Source organism: Trachurus japonicus, chromosome 16 (assembly GCF_045865225.1).
Source record: "Trachurus japonicus isolate A0001 chromosome 16, Traja_1.0".
NCBI lineage: Eukaryota > Metazoa > Chordata > Actinopteri > Carangiformes > Carangidae > Trachurus > Trachurus japonicus.
The window spans coordinates 4,545,110-4,558,925 of NC_140922.1; the positions used below are offsets into that span (position 1 = coordinate 4,545,110).

At 42.6% G+C, this 13,816-nt stretch overlaps 1 protein-coding gene across 1 annotated transcript in view; it reads left to right on the forward strand.

Moving 5' to 3' along the window:
- crppa (CDP-L-ribitol pyrophosphorylase A) overlaps positions 1 to 5,315 on the forward strand; it is an 83,055-nt gene extending 77,740 nt beyond the window's left edge. Inside the window, exon 10 of the mRNA XM_085803487.1 lies at positions 2,901 to 5,315. Within this exon, the coding sequence (XP_085659613.1) occupies positions 2,901 to 3,005 (105 nt within the window). The 3' untranslated portion in view covers positions 3,006 to 5,315. The remainder of the gene's footprint in view (positions 1 to 2,900) is intronic.
- Positions 5,316 to 13,816: the final 8,501 nt, after the last annotated feature.

Below are 13,816 nucleotides of genomic sequence, written 5' to 3' on the forward strand. Positions count from 1 at the left end.
CAATAATGAATTTCATTTTTTGGTGAACTATTCCTTTAATGTCATTATTTACACCTGAGTTTTTCCTGCTAAAAAGCACTTCTGTGGTCTGTTGTTGAAATCATAAACTGTCAATAAAGTTGGATGTAGCTCCATGACGTCACCCAGTGGTTGTGAAGTTCAGACTGAGCTGCTTCACTGTCGCCATCTTGGCAGTGTCATGTCGGAATTTCTTCTACATTTTTCTCATCACACACAGTGCCTCTGTAGTCATGATTGACAAGGACGATCTCTGAACTCGCACTTGGTCGTGACGGCAACACGCGATGGCTTGTCGGGGTGAAACTTGTAGTGTGGTCACTCTCCCAACCAAGACATGGCAAGAATTCACAACACATGATTGTCTAATCTGACATATGACTAAAAAACTCATGTATTGTAACCCTGGAATTCCTCCCAGCTAATCCATAAATTGGCAAAGAGGGTGTGAAGACAACTTTAAGCCTTATTAACAAGTTCTATAGAAGTTCACCACAACAATTGTAATTAAAGAAGCCATAGAGACGAAGAAGAGAAGTTGGGCATTTTAACATAGGCCTCAACCTAAGTAGGCCTAACCATTCATATGGTCACTTACTGTTCATATGTGTTTATATTATTTATCTACAATGCACACTTGTATTCTCTCATCCCAGCCTGCTCATCATCAGTTTGATCCGTCGCCCTCAGGGAGGCTCTTCAGGACAATCACATCTAAAACAAACTGACCTAAAAACAGCTTTTACCCCACAGCGGTCGTTGCACTGAACACTGCACTTTAAAATGAATCAATACTCTGTGTAATATACTGTTTGCTGGTGCACTATCCTAACGTGCAATATCCTGGTGTAAATCTGCCTGTTGTGAATGTCTTTATTTAACTCTGCTGTGTCTTTGTTTCTTTTGAACATCTTTTTAGCACCACATTTGAGAGTCTATACCTCAATTTTGTTGTACAGTCGTGCAATGACGGTAACGCTTTCCTGATTTCTGATTTAAACATCCATCCACAGCTCACAGGTCGATTCCTTCAATAAATTTGACCTCTTCTTAGATAATTCTTAGATTATTTAGTGACATTTACTCCACTCACTAAACTAAACTCTTTTGTTTGACCTCTGAAGTTGTGGATAATCATAGTGGTCCTGGCTGAGCTAACGTTAGCGGCTCTGTCCTGCATGTTTGCTAATTGACTTTGGTAAAGTTTACTCTCTGGCAGCTCCAGACAGCGTTAACACATTAGTAAGTCCTCTTGAACAACTCAAGCATCAACAGGTGCGGACACTGACTTTGTGTCTGGTGTTTGTTATTTTTTAGCTTTAGTCTTTCAGCATGATGTCACTGATGTAGAGTGTGTATTATGTGGAGTCTTAGTTTTAAATCGAGTCATTAGCCGACAGCGTTGAAGGTCATCTGTAACCCTCAGTGTTAAGTTGTGAAATTGTCATTGTGAAAAATACCCAATGATTTGATGAACCAGATTATTCTTCCATTTAATTTCAACATGTAACATTAATAGTTTCCAGTGCATGAGCCGAAATCTATCGCAGACCTTTCTTTTTTTCTCCACTTTTGTGTTTTCAGCTGAACACACTGTACAAGAAATGAAAATCTTTTATATATGTTCCCCCTTGTGCACGCTGCGACATCAAAAGCCTTATTAAAGCCTCACGATCCATTTATGAAAAAGTCCAGGTAGAGCATGAAGCATAAATCTACGTCAGGAACACGCTGGTGGTTAAAACAAAGCCAAAGCTGCTTGAACTGCAGAGCCTTTGAAAGATGGAAAACAGGTCGGTCTCAGGCCTCATCAAGAAACTAAATCAAAGTAGGGAGTCACTGTAGTCTGAGGAATGAAGTCAGGGGAGTGAAAAGCATTAAAAGTGCATGGTGCAGGCGGTTTGTAGAGGGAAAAAAAGAAGAAAGAGATACAGAGGAGAGGAATCACGACAGCAAAACAACCACAACAGTGGAGTTTGACTTTGAAAAACACAGGCCGAATGAACGAGAGAGAGCATGGTCTCCTTTTGTCTTCACGTGTGGTTTATTGTAGATCTGTCTAATATCATGCACCATAAATCTCAAAGTAGGCCTTATTGGTTCGCAGGCTTCAGAGGACTCGGCATTAACACAAATTTTGTGAGAGAAAAAAAAAAGAAAAAGAAAGTTAAACTGCCTCGATTCTGTGGCATTTTTTTTCTTTCCCCTCCTTTAGAAAATTGCTTCCGTCTGTTGATTGAACAAGTTGTAACATAACATGGGACTCACGAAAATCCTCCACCAGAATCAGTGATTTCTTCCAGGCAGATTGAACACGGTGGTGGATTCATATTGTCGTCCATCTCCCGTAGCGTTTCCTTGACCTCGCTGCAGATCCAGAGCCGGGGTCGAGAGGTCAAAGCGTGAGAGCAGAGGAGCCTCGTGGGAAGTTCAGCACCCGGGATAGAAAGTGTCTGCCAATGCTAAATGCTTCAAATCCTCCAGAACTTCCCCCTTCGCTGTGTAGTCAGTGATGTTCTGGCAGCGTCGGTGGTGTTGACCTCGCACTAACTTTTGCCATCACAATAAAAGAACAGCATGAGTGTGGTTTAACTTTGTTTACTGGTTTGAACCGGCAACTGGATGCTGCTGGCAGGCCCATAAAGAAAAAAACACTCATACAAACATTTTGGATGACTCAAACGGATCCGTGACCAGGGACCAGAAAGATAAATGTGAACATGTGAACCTCCAGGAAGTCAGGAAGTCTCGGTCTGTTGCTGCAGGATCTCAGCGGCGAGGTGACGTAACGAGCCAAGGCCGCGCGTTGCTGTTGTGTCTGTGTGTGATTTTATGTTTGTCGATAAATGACCCCACTCTCTCTCTCTCTCCCTCCTTCTCAGGACAGCGAGCGCTGGGAGAGGTCAGTGCTGAGGGTCGCTGAGATCACCACAGCCCTGATCCGGGACAGGAGCCCCGCCCTGGTGGGACAGCTTTTGCAGGCGTGAAGAGAAGCAGCGCTGACAGAAAATCCCCTCAACGTGACTGAAGAACGCTGCTCTACATCTCTACATCTCCTCATCCGTTACACGTGATGATTGAACACTGCACCTCCAGAAAGCTTCGGGAAACTTTCAGTTTTGTCTCAATTGTGTGTCAAGCTCCAGACGCCCCTTGATCCCTATACTCCTTCCCATAATGCCATGCACGCACTTCCTCTGTTAAACCCTCTCTGTCTTGTACACGGTACTGTTATTCAGACTGCATTCCTCTCATCTGCGAGAGCAAAGGAAGCCATTATGTGTCGTGTTTTCACAGGCTGAAAACAACAAACCATGACTAATGGCCTGGCTTTGACGTGTGAACTTGGTGGAGTGTCTCTTTAATAACCATCTGCCAGATGATCGTAGCGGCGGTGATTAAAGCCTAAGTCATTCTTTACTGTAATCAGCCACACGTGGCTTCTTCTTAATGTGGCTGATTGGTTAATAGTCAGTGTTTTGTGCGGTGTGCAGCGGCGGCAAATAAGAGGAAGTTCCTTAAAATGGAAAAAAAATCATAATGTTGACAGCTCCTATTGTGAAGGTGCTGCATATTTTCTCCGTTTGTAAATGCACTGTTGCATTTTCCAGAAATTGAAAGGCCCCATGTGTCAAATTTTAAACTAATGCTTTGGAGACGGTACACATCACAGGCTCATAGCAGCTTTCAAATGGTAACAAACCAAAGAGGAAAATGTTAGGGGAACTTCACTTTCCAGTATAAAGATGTAAATTAATGAAATCAATCAACGCTCTCTTTCAGTTTTCACATGTTTGGCGACTCACTGCCAAAACAGAAATGGCCTCCAGAATGTTTGTCCTCATCATTCATCGTTTACAAGGACTGTGGTGTTACCTCTTTGTAACACTGCTGCAAATCATCTCATCCAACTCAAGTATCATAAACAGTTTGATGATGTGTTGATGTTTGAAAAAAAAAGAGAAAAGCCATCAGAAGCATGTATGATCGTCATTACAAAACACATGATTACTAACACATCACTGCTGAAATTGAAATTCACAATAGAGTCGGTGTCACGACAAAACAAGCAGTCAAACAGCATTCAAGACGTCCGGTTCAGACTCTGCTGCTGCTGCGTCTGTTTGTTTGGTTTGTTTCAGCTGGTGTGAAAGTCGTTGAGCAAAGTTTGTGTTTGTGTGTTTGTACATGCGAGGTTTCAGCAGAGCTTCAAAAACTGAACCGCTATTAAATCCATCTGCTGCCTGTAAACTGAGTGAGGCGGTCTTTGTGAGCTGTCGGCACATGTGACAAATATATTGAGGCTAATCATTATGGAGACCTTAGTGACATGTAGGGACCACACAGTGTTTGTTCCACTGTGATAAAGGTCACCTGCGCGCTGTTATTCATGACATGAGGCTGATTTGTTGTTTGGACTAAAATCATTCACTATTAATTATTTAATGATCAGTTCTTGAGTGCAGTGGCAGAATCAATAAAGTGCTGCATTTAATTAAAAAAAAGTAGTGTATTGTGTAGCGTTGATGATCACAGGATGAACACCTTCTGCAGAAACCGTCAGTGTTGAGTTCACGTGCAGTCGGTTCATTTGAAACAAGCCGGCGTGAACACAAACTGGAGCAGGAATAAGACATAAGACAACTGCACAGACATGAGAGCGTCTTCAGGGACGTCCTCCCCGACACCGTCTGCTGAGAACGCTCCTAATGGTTTATCTGTGAAGTGAGGTATACGACGTTCGAGGGGTGATTGATAAGACGTGGGCCCGCCGACGTGAGTTATTCAGCTCCGGTTTCAACTCCGTGAGCGATTCTGCAGAAAGTTTGAAGTTAATGACTTCTGTGGTATTTCTGTTTCGGGTAATTGAAAATAGCAAGTCAGCTTAATCTTAAAAAGGACAGCATCATCAGCCGTTCACCATACCTCGGTCTCAAGGGCTCGTCACCTCAGGGGGCCCATGAGGACACTGTGGTAACACCGGGGGAGGTTTCCATTCTTACAGAGCCGGTGTCTTGCAATTTTAAATTACCCAAAACAGAAATACCACAAAGGTTATTAACTTCAAACGTTCTGCATAATCACTCAGAGACAGTGAGCTGTTTCACTCGTCTCCTTCTACCTTAGACTGTGAACGTATCAATCACCCCGCTTACTGCAGCATACATCTGCAAGTGATGTGACTGATGGAGGTCAATGATAAACACTGGAAAAAGCTGAAAATAACTGAAACACATATGTAATCAGAGTGGGCTTATATTTTTTGTACTCATTAAGGCAATAAAGATGTGTTTTTTTCATATCTCACTGTACCTGTGCTCTTTTCAGTAAACAACATAGGAGTAACATGATGTATATGGCAGGTGTATTAGAGGAAACCAGTGTCTGAAGTTTGGATGCAGGTCTTGGGTGTCTGTCTGCGAAGCTCATGCTTCACTGAAGCCTTTAATGAAGCAGCTCAGAGCAGAGGAGGCTCCTGTTTCCTGCAGTGAAGCAGCTCTAATACCAGCCACAGCCTGCAGCAGCCTGCAGCAGCCTGCAGCAGCTTACCCGTGCAGCGGGTGATGATGGTTGGGGGAGAGAGGGGTGATGTTATCCACCCAGGTATAGATGTGGACAAGTCTTATCCTACATTTGTATCTCTATTTTCTGCCGTTGGCCACTTAAGAGGCTTCTAACCACCTCTTCCTTCAATGTCCGACTTCCATTCTTCCAACCTCCACTGAGTTTGCACTGGAATTTTCCAGTCACGCCTCATATTCTCCCTTCAGTGAGTGTCCCTCCACTGGAGAGCACCTGACCACTCACCTGACAGCACAGCTGCCTCGAATTTCCCCCAAATACTCTCATTGCATATACAGTGACTAGTTGGTGTTCAGTTTTTGTTTATGTTGTTGTCTTAGGTCACTCTGTATCAGGTGATCTCTACTTTCAGAAATGTAGTTCAGTTCAGTTCAGTTCAGTTTATTCTTGTGAGAATGAGGAGTGTAATTACTTCAAGACACAAGATTGTTGAAAGTGATTAAAGGTAAATGAACTCCAATTTAACCAAAGCTGTCTCAACAGTGACATCTTCATTTGTAAATTAATGAGTAATTGCAGTGACCAAAATAAATATAGATAAATAAAGAGCAAGTAGCAAGGCAGGCAGCTTACAAAAATAAAATTGTTTATGTAAAATTTAATAAAACTGTTCTGAATTACAATAATTTAGCAAATGTACCTTGAAATCCTCAATTTACAAAGCATAAAATGCACATACATATTGCATTGTATAAGAGCTGCACATGTAGGAATGCCGCTGTCCTCATGATCATGTATTTGTCACAGGAGGTGGGAAAAACAGGCTCGGACATCAAATAGTCTTAAAGTGTTGATGCTGGAACATTCCTCAGATCACCCACAAAGGCCTCATGGCTTTGTGTACACCTCTCACTTCCAGGGCATCTCCAGTTTCCCCGCATTTCTCCGTCCTCCTGCAGTTCATTGGAATTCCAGCTGTTGATAGAGAGACGCCTCAGGCCAGAGAAGCTGCGTCTTCATGGTCAGGTTCCTGTAATGAACTCCTCACAACATATACTTATATTTCAGGAGATCCTATGGAGATTGTAACCTTCAGTGACATGTGATGAGTTGTGCACAGCAAGTGGAAGTCTACAGGTGTCTGCAAGCATAGCATTTGTTGTGTTTTTTAATTTGTTGTCCATTTGAATGTGTGACAGAGAGGATTTCTTTCACTCTTTATTTCTGGGTGGACTCGTCCTATTTTAGATTTTCACATTTTTATTCACTAATATCTTACATAATATTAATACACTGCATTGGAAGACTTTCAATAAGTTCAATTCAATCAGTTTACACAAATTGAATTATCCACAGAACTGTTACCAGATATTTCCACATGACTTAGGTAAGCTACTGCACATGGGTGGAAGTAGAAATTAGCATTTCTATTTTATAGAATAAACGTATTATAATATTCATAAATTGCATGTTTTATTTAAAGAGTAACCCTAAAACTACTTTTTTCTGCTGTAATTGGGTATTCAGCAGTGTTGTTGATTGATTCTGTACCAAATCTTGACATTTTAGTCAAAGTATTTCAATTTGGCATAGCCTATTTTGTTGTAAGAATGCATGAGCGACTGCCCTCTATGGGTTGAAACTTTTGCAAGCAAATTTTTCTATTGGCTGATAAATAAATAGCTAAATAAATGAATGCATTTATTCAATATTCATAAAGCAATAATATTTATGTTATATGAATATTGTCAAATGTTTTCAAAATTTAAAGTGAAGCCTGCTGGGTAGTCTTAATTTGGCCAATGAGATTGGTTGATTCCCTACTACCAGTCACAATCATAGACTGTAAAAAGAATGGACGTAGCGTCCGTGACGTCACCCATTGGTTTTGGGGAGTCGTTTTTGTGACTCAAATATGGCGGCCTGAACAGCGCCATGTTGGATTGGCCGGCCGAGAACCCGCCCACTGGCCTCGAAGCAGCCTGTCTCCGGACCGCTCCGGACCTGTCACTCAACGTTTCCGCGCCCTAATTGGCCAGAATTTTAACCTAATAACAGTAAAACTGTAGAGTTAAAAAAAAATTCACCCCCCTCAGAGTGTGTGCAGGGGTAGAAACTATCGATTGAGACGAAAAAACGTTCTGACACCAGGCTTTTAACATGTTTACTGAGGATGTAAAGTCGGCGATTTTAACATGGGGGTCTATGGGGAATGCTCCCTTCTGACACCAGCCCCCAGAGGAATCCGAGGGGATTGCAGTTTTTTGAACGCGGAAGTGAGCTTCACTTCTCAGACCGACAACTGCCCCCTTGGTCACAATCAAAAAGATTCATTTTCTTTTTAGCCATGTCAACATTAGTGCCCTCCCTAGCTAACAGCAGAAACGCTCTTGTATTAACTGTATGGACTTTGCTAACAGCCATAGTTTTTTTGTTTGTTTGTTTTGTTTTAGCATGTTTTAACAGAAAAGCGGAGGGGAAATAAGGGGAATAGATACGGGAGCGTTAGCTACGTCGATGAGCAGTCCGGAGCTAACATTAGCTTGATTGGCTATATGCTAAATGGAGAAGGGCAGAGCCAGGGAATCGAGCCTGGACAGCGCTGTTGGTGACTTTGTGAACGGGAGCCCAGGCGGTTGAACTTCACATGGGTGAGTACAGTTTTATCTCTTTTATTGAAGTCGCATTTAAAGCTACAGCAATATCATTATATTGGAAAATGTGCAGCTGCTGCTAATCTCTGCTGGTGAACACGGGGCCGCTGTCCCACAAGCCCAGGGCTCCACACTCACTTTATTCAGTAGGAGCACTGAGCACAGCGGCCCCTAACTTTTTTTAGGAGCAAGCAGAAAAATTAAGGACGCACAGTGTAAATCCACTTGCAAAGTATTCACATTTCTATTTAATTCATGGTCTTCACACACATTGGTCTGCTACCTGTAATGACAGAAACTAGAGTCATTGAACTCCCTTCCACGTTGCACCAGTGTTTAAAAAAAAAGAAGAAACTTTACTGACTGCACCAAAGTAGATGAAAAATATAATGTCACTGTCTCAAATTTTAGGGGCAAAATGCCCCCATTTAGGGGCAGTCTGGAGCCCTGAAGCCAATCATTCACACTCACAAGTTTCTTTATGGCTATTTGTCCTTTGCCTAGACACTGTTAGCTAGGTATTGAATCGTTAGTGTTAACCATAGGCCTATACTGTATGGTGATAGCTAACTAAAGCTCATTACAAGCTGCACCCATAGATATATAGATATAGAAACGAAGAATGAAAGTTTCATGGTGACATAGGCCCTCATTTATCAAACTTGCGCAGGATCTGGTGTAGATTCTGGTGTAAATATCAGTGTACGGCAAGTGTCACGTGTGATTTACTAAAAGTGTGTACGCTGCTGATTTTGGCGTAGAACCGGCGTGGTGGTGATAAATCCGGCGGCTGAAAACGAGTTTAATTTAAATGTCACGCCCCGATATATTCCTGCTTTAGAGGCGTCGCCCTGCCCCTTTTACGACATGGAGACACGGAAGACGGCCAAGAAGAGGGACTTTACCGACATTATCGCGTTGAACAGGGAGAGGGCGGCAACATTAAATATCTGGACATTGATAGATTGATAGGTTTTGTGATTGATAAGCGTCATCCCGGTGGATGGAGGCTGCAGACGCACGTGTCACCGACCACGTCAGGAAACCCAGCGATCTCATGAAATGCTCCTGCAGTTTACTAAACACAAGTGACTGAGGAGAAATCATAGGCATATTACTGCTGCGAACGCGACTTTATAACCATCAGCACCGCTGGCATGGTTCGGCTGATGGAGGGATGTGAAACACCGGCCCGATGTCCCGCTGACAGGTCCCGGTGACGGGAAAAAGAAAAGAAAAGAAAAACACTCCGCCGCGGAGATCAGCTGGACCTGGACAGGTAGCGGAGCCCCCCGCCCCGCCCCCCTCCGGTGTCCGGCAGAGAGAGAGACTGAGGAGCCGTCCGGTCATGCTCTGGTGCTGCAGATGTTGGAAGTTTGTGTGTGTGATCTACAATAACAGGTCTGTCTGTCATTGACTGTTTCTGTTTACACAGCTGATTAACGAGCATCTGTCACGTCGTGGTTTTTAATTCATCTCAGTTGCCCAAAATAAAACTTGAGTTATATTTTCAACACGGACTTGGTTTTATCGTTTCTTTTTTTTTTTTTTTTGGCTACTTTTTATCTTTTTATCAATATAAACAACAACAACATGTGGTCCACATCGCTGCGTTATTAGACTATGGTTTAATAATCATTGTGATACAGCAGCACTCGTTCCTGCATGTTCTACGCTGGTTCCAAATGTGCGTACACCTGGTCAGAGCTGGCGTGAGATTTGTGCGTACCGTACGCTCACGCTCAGATTAATAAATGCCGATCCTTGCGGTGAATTTGGTGTACACCCATTTTTTTGTACGCAAGTTTAATAAATGAGGGCCATACTGTGTAGCAACATGCACAAGGTAGTGTCTGTTTTGGATGTCACAATAGATGTTCTTGGTACGATTATTGTCAGAGAAATAATCACGGTATTACGATTATCACGATATGCATCAATACATTTCACAACACTATGAATGAGTAAAATCAAACATAGTCAAAATATAGGCCTAATTATATTACTAATCTCTTAATATAGGACCAGTTATGAATCCCCCGGGGGCAGTGTTTGAAATATTTAAGTCACTAATTGTCATCTATTGTTTACGTTTATTGAAATCATTTTTTAAAATTACAAATGACACGCTAACATTTAAATTCCCACCAATTCAGTACGTTAGAAATGGGCCAGTATCTGTGCAGCTTCCTTTACTTTGGCGCACATCTGCCGATATGGTTCTTCTGACCTAATCTTTTTCGGAAAGTGACAGTATTTAGGAATCTTTACAATCAACTAATTGTGGTGTTTAATACTGTGATAAATTGTGAAAACAAGTAGGCCAATCGTGAATCGTGACATCCCTAGTCTGTTTTGTGCTTGTGTTTCTACTGCGAGCACACAACTAGGGACCTGTCACTATTATGCTACCGAACAACTTAAACACAAGGAAACAGTGCATTTTGCTGGGGACTGTTTTCAGCTGTGGATGAATACACATTTCTTGTTTTACACTGCATATTTCTGGCAGCTACGTGGTGTGTGTGGGCTCCAGTCAAAATAAACTGCAGCTGAAAGAAGAAATATGTCACCAACTGTAACTGTGTGGCTCATTGATGGATTTTGAATAGTTTTTGGACGCCAGTGGAGGAAGGAGATATATGAGGGTTTGGATACATAGACAATAGTGGTTAGTTGGTAGGATCGATTCACTGCTGGTTTTGGTCTTTATGAGGTTTGTTGACATGGAGGGGGATATAGAATATCAGGCTTATTCTTTAGGGTCCCTGAGCGTGTCCGTATCAACTTGGAATTGTAATATGACGTTAAGTGGAGCAGATCAGATGAGTTGCAGACACTGCTGAATATTTCTTAATATATGTTTTTGTTTTTTAAATATGCTGTCAACTTAATACTCTTGTGGTCTTAAATCAAGCAATTGTACATGGAAGTAGACCAAATGTTCTTTTAGGTGATGATAGTAATTGCTGATATGTTGTCAAGAGTTTCGAGGTCTTTGGGGTCTGCTTAATTTCCACTTAGAGTGATTACCACCTTCTAGGACCCAGTGTTGCTTTGTGGCCATGCAGTTTGTCTGCAGTCAGGTGGAAGGACATTATCAGTACTATAAACATACTGTAATAGTTATTATACTGTATGTTAGACTGTGCGGATGAAAGCCTAAAGATGTTTTACTCTGTATGTCTTTGAGTGTAGTGACATCTGGTGGACAGAATGGTCCACATGCCTGGTCTGTTTTGATTGTTTAGCTGTCCTGTCTCCAGTAGAGGGCTGTATTGGACTTAGTTTTCAGTCCACACCAGTTAACCTGCTGCTTCAGCAAAGTCTGGATGTTGTTTTTGGTCAGTTTGTTACCAAATCTGCATAGAAATAAGTTTGTTGAGGTGCTGCAACTGTAGTTTTGCACTTTGTTGGTTTGAAAGGTGGACTAGTCAGTATGGTATAAAGCCTGTACAAAACTAATTTAGAGTGTTTAAACTACTTCTTTTGGGGGTTACATGCTGGGAACAATAGATCATTTTATCTGTTCTGTTCATTAAATTCTGTTTATTTTAAATCTAAAAGCATCTCAGAGCTGTTTAAAAATAGACTCAGATGGAACACAAATAGGTTTCCACTGGTCTCAGTTGTGTTTGGCTCTCTGGTCACATTTTTTGACCTTTTTGTGTTTAAGGTTATCCACACTGGACCTTTTGAAGATGTTTTCCCAAGAGGGTAGGGGAAAAAAACACAGTCTTGGATTCAACTTTAAACAGGGAAAAAACAATGCCTGGCAAAAACCAGAACATCCGCAGTCCCAGTCTGGATAGAGGCCTCTGCTGTCGCACGTCATTCTCTCTCTCTCTCTCTCTCTCTCTCTCTCCCTGCACTAATTTCCCATAATTCCTAACTGTCAAATCTCTATGGTGCATCAGCTGATTGCCAACTATTCCATATAGAGTAATATTTTGCAGTAGTTTTAATTTCCTCAGCTTGTGATGAAGCTCTGATGCTGCGGTTGCAGATGCTGGCAGCTGCTTCAGTTCTGTCTGAGCCCAGTTAGCTTAATGCTAACCAGAGCCACGGGCCTTGGCTGCTACCTCAGACCAGGTCCTGTTTAGATAGTGCCACTGCTGGTGCCGTGGGGAGGAAGACCAAAGCCAGATCCCCACAGGCTGACTGTGTGTGTAGGTCTGCCAGGCTCAGACAGCACGTCGTCACCCCGACCAGCCGACCGCAGCTCTGATTACGGCCTTGGTTTTTATAATAGAGCCTGCGCTCACAACTAGGTGTGTGCGCATTTTCATACACCCTAAGTTTTTTCTGCGTGCGGAACGAGTGTGACAGCCCTAAATTTACTCCCGTGTCCGAGTTCATCCTGGCCCAAGCGTTGCCAAATCCGGATCACAATAAAAGCGTCACGTCCATGCCAGCGACGCCTAACACAGGGCACACCACAAGAAACCTCTTCTTCCTGGAAACTAGAAAACAAACACAGCGAGGGGGTCAAGAGAGCAGACTAAGAATATGAGGACTTTGGATGTGTCAGGAAGCTGCAGGAGTCGGGATGCCAAGTACAATAATGCAGCCATGAATACAGGAGGGAAGGTGATCAGGAATGTGACCCCATGAAGTCACCGCGAACCCACAGTGTCTGGTGTCCTGGAGTCAATGAAACTCGCTCTATTTGTTGGACATCGGTAGGATTCAGCATCTGTTTGTGTCGCTGTAGTCGAAAGGATTACACACAGACACCGTCCGGTGGTTCGATTCCCATGGATTCTCACCAATTCTTACAATTTAAAAGAAATACAAACAGTCGCAGACAATCCAACAGATGTCACCTGAATTGAGAAGGACACATCTGTGGGGAATGGTGCCATCTGGTGGAGATCACCTTTGGATTTCACGGTGGATTTGAAACAGCCTCAATCACCAAATGTAAGCAGTCGTATGGAAGTTTGCTGTCTTGCGTATAAAGCCGCAATTACCGCGATGGAAGGCGCTATGAAACGCACATTAGACTCTCCCTACAGATTCATCAGGCTGCTGCAGGGACTGATGGATGTTGAAACGGTTGTTGTGAGATCACAGTGCAGAGAAGCTGCTGTGTAAACACGCCGGCAGTGATGTCACTGTGTAGAAAAATGAGTTTACACAGACCCACTCCTACATATTTCCTCCATCCGCACAAGCTGAAAAGAAAATCACACAAAGCTGTGATTTCGGTGGTTTGGAGGAGTTTAGATACACAGTCGGCCTGGGAAAATCCAAGAGGGGGAGATTTAGTAACACATGGTCCTCTTACATAATTTTCTCTTCTCATCCAGAAGGATGGGCTTTGGATGGGGTGGGGGGGGGCACACCTAAATCACAAGAGATTGCACAAGTGGAGAAGCTCAAGTGCCCCTGATGTGAAAAATGTGTCGGATTATATTAGATTGTTTGCAAATTAACAATATTTATGCAACTGCTATCTAGTATTTGTGTCTTATCTTGTCCTATTTGTTTAATATTAGGGAAGCATGATAACTTTTTTTCTATACCACTAACCAATAACTCTCTGCTTCTCATAACCGATGCTGATAACTGATAACATTGTTAATAGTTCATATACACATCTCAGGTTAAGGAAGGCT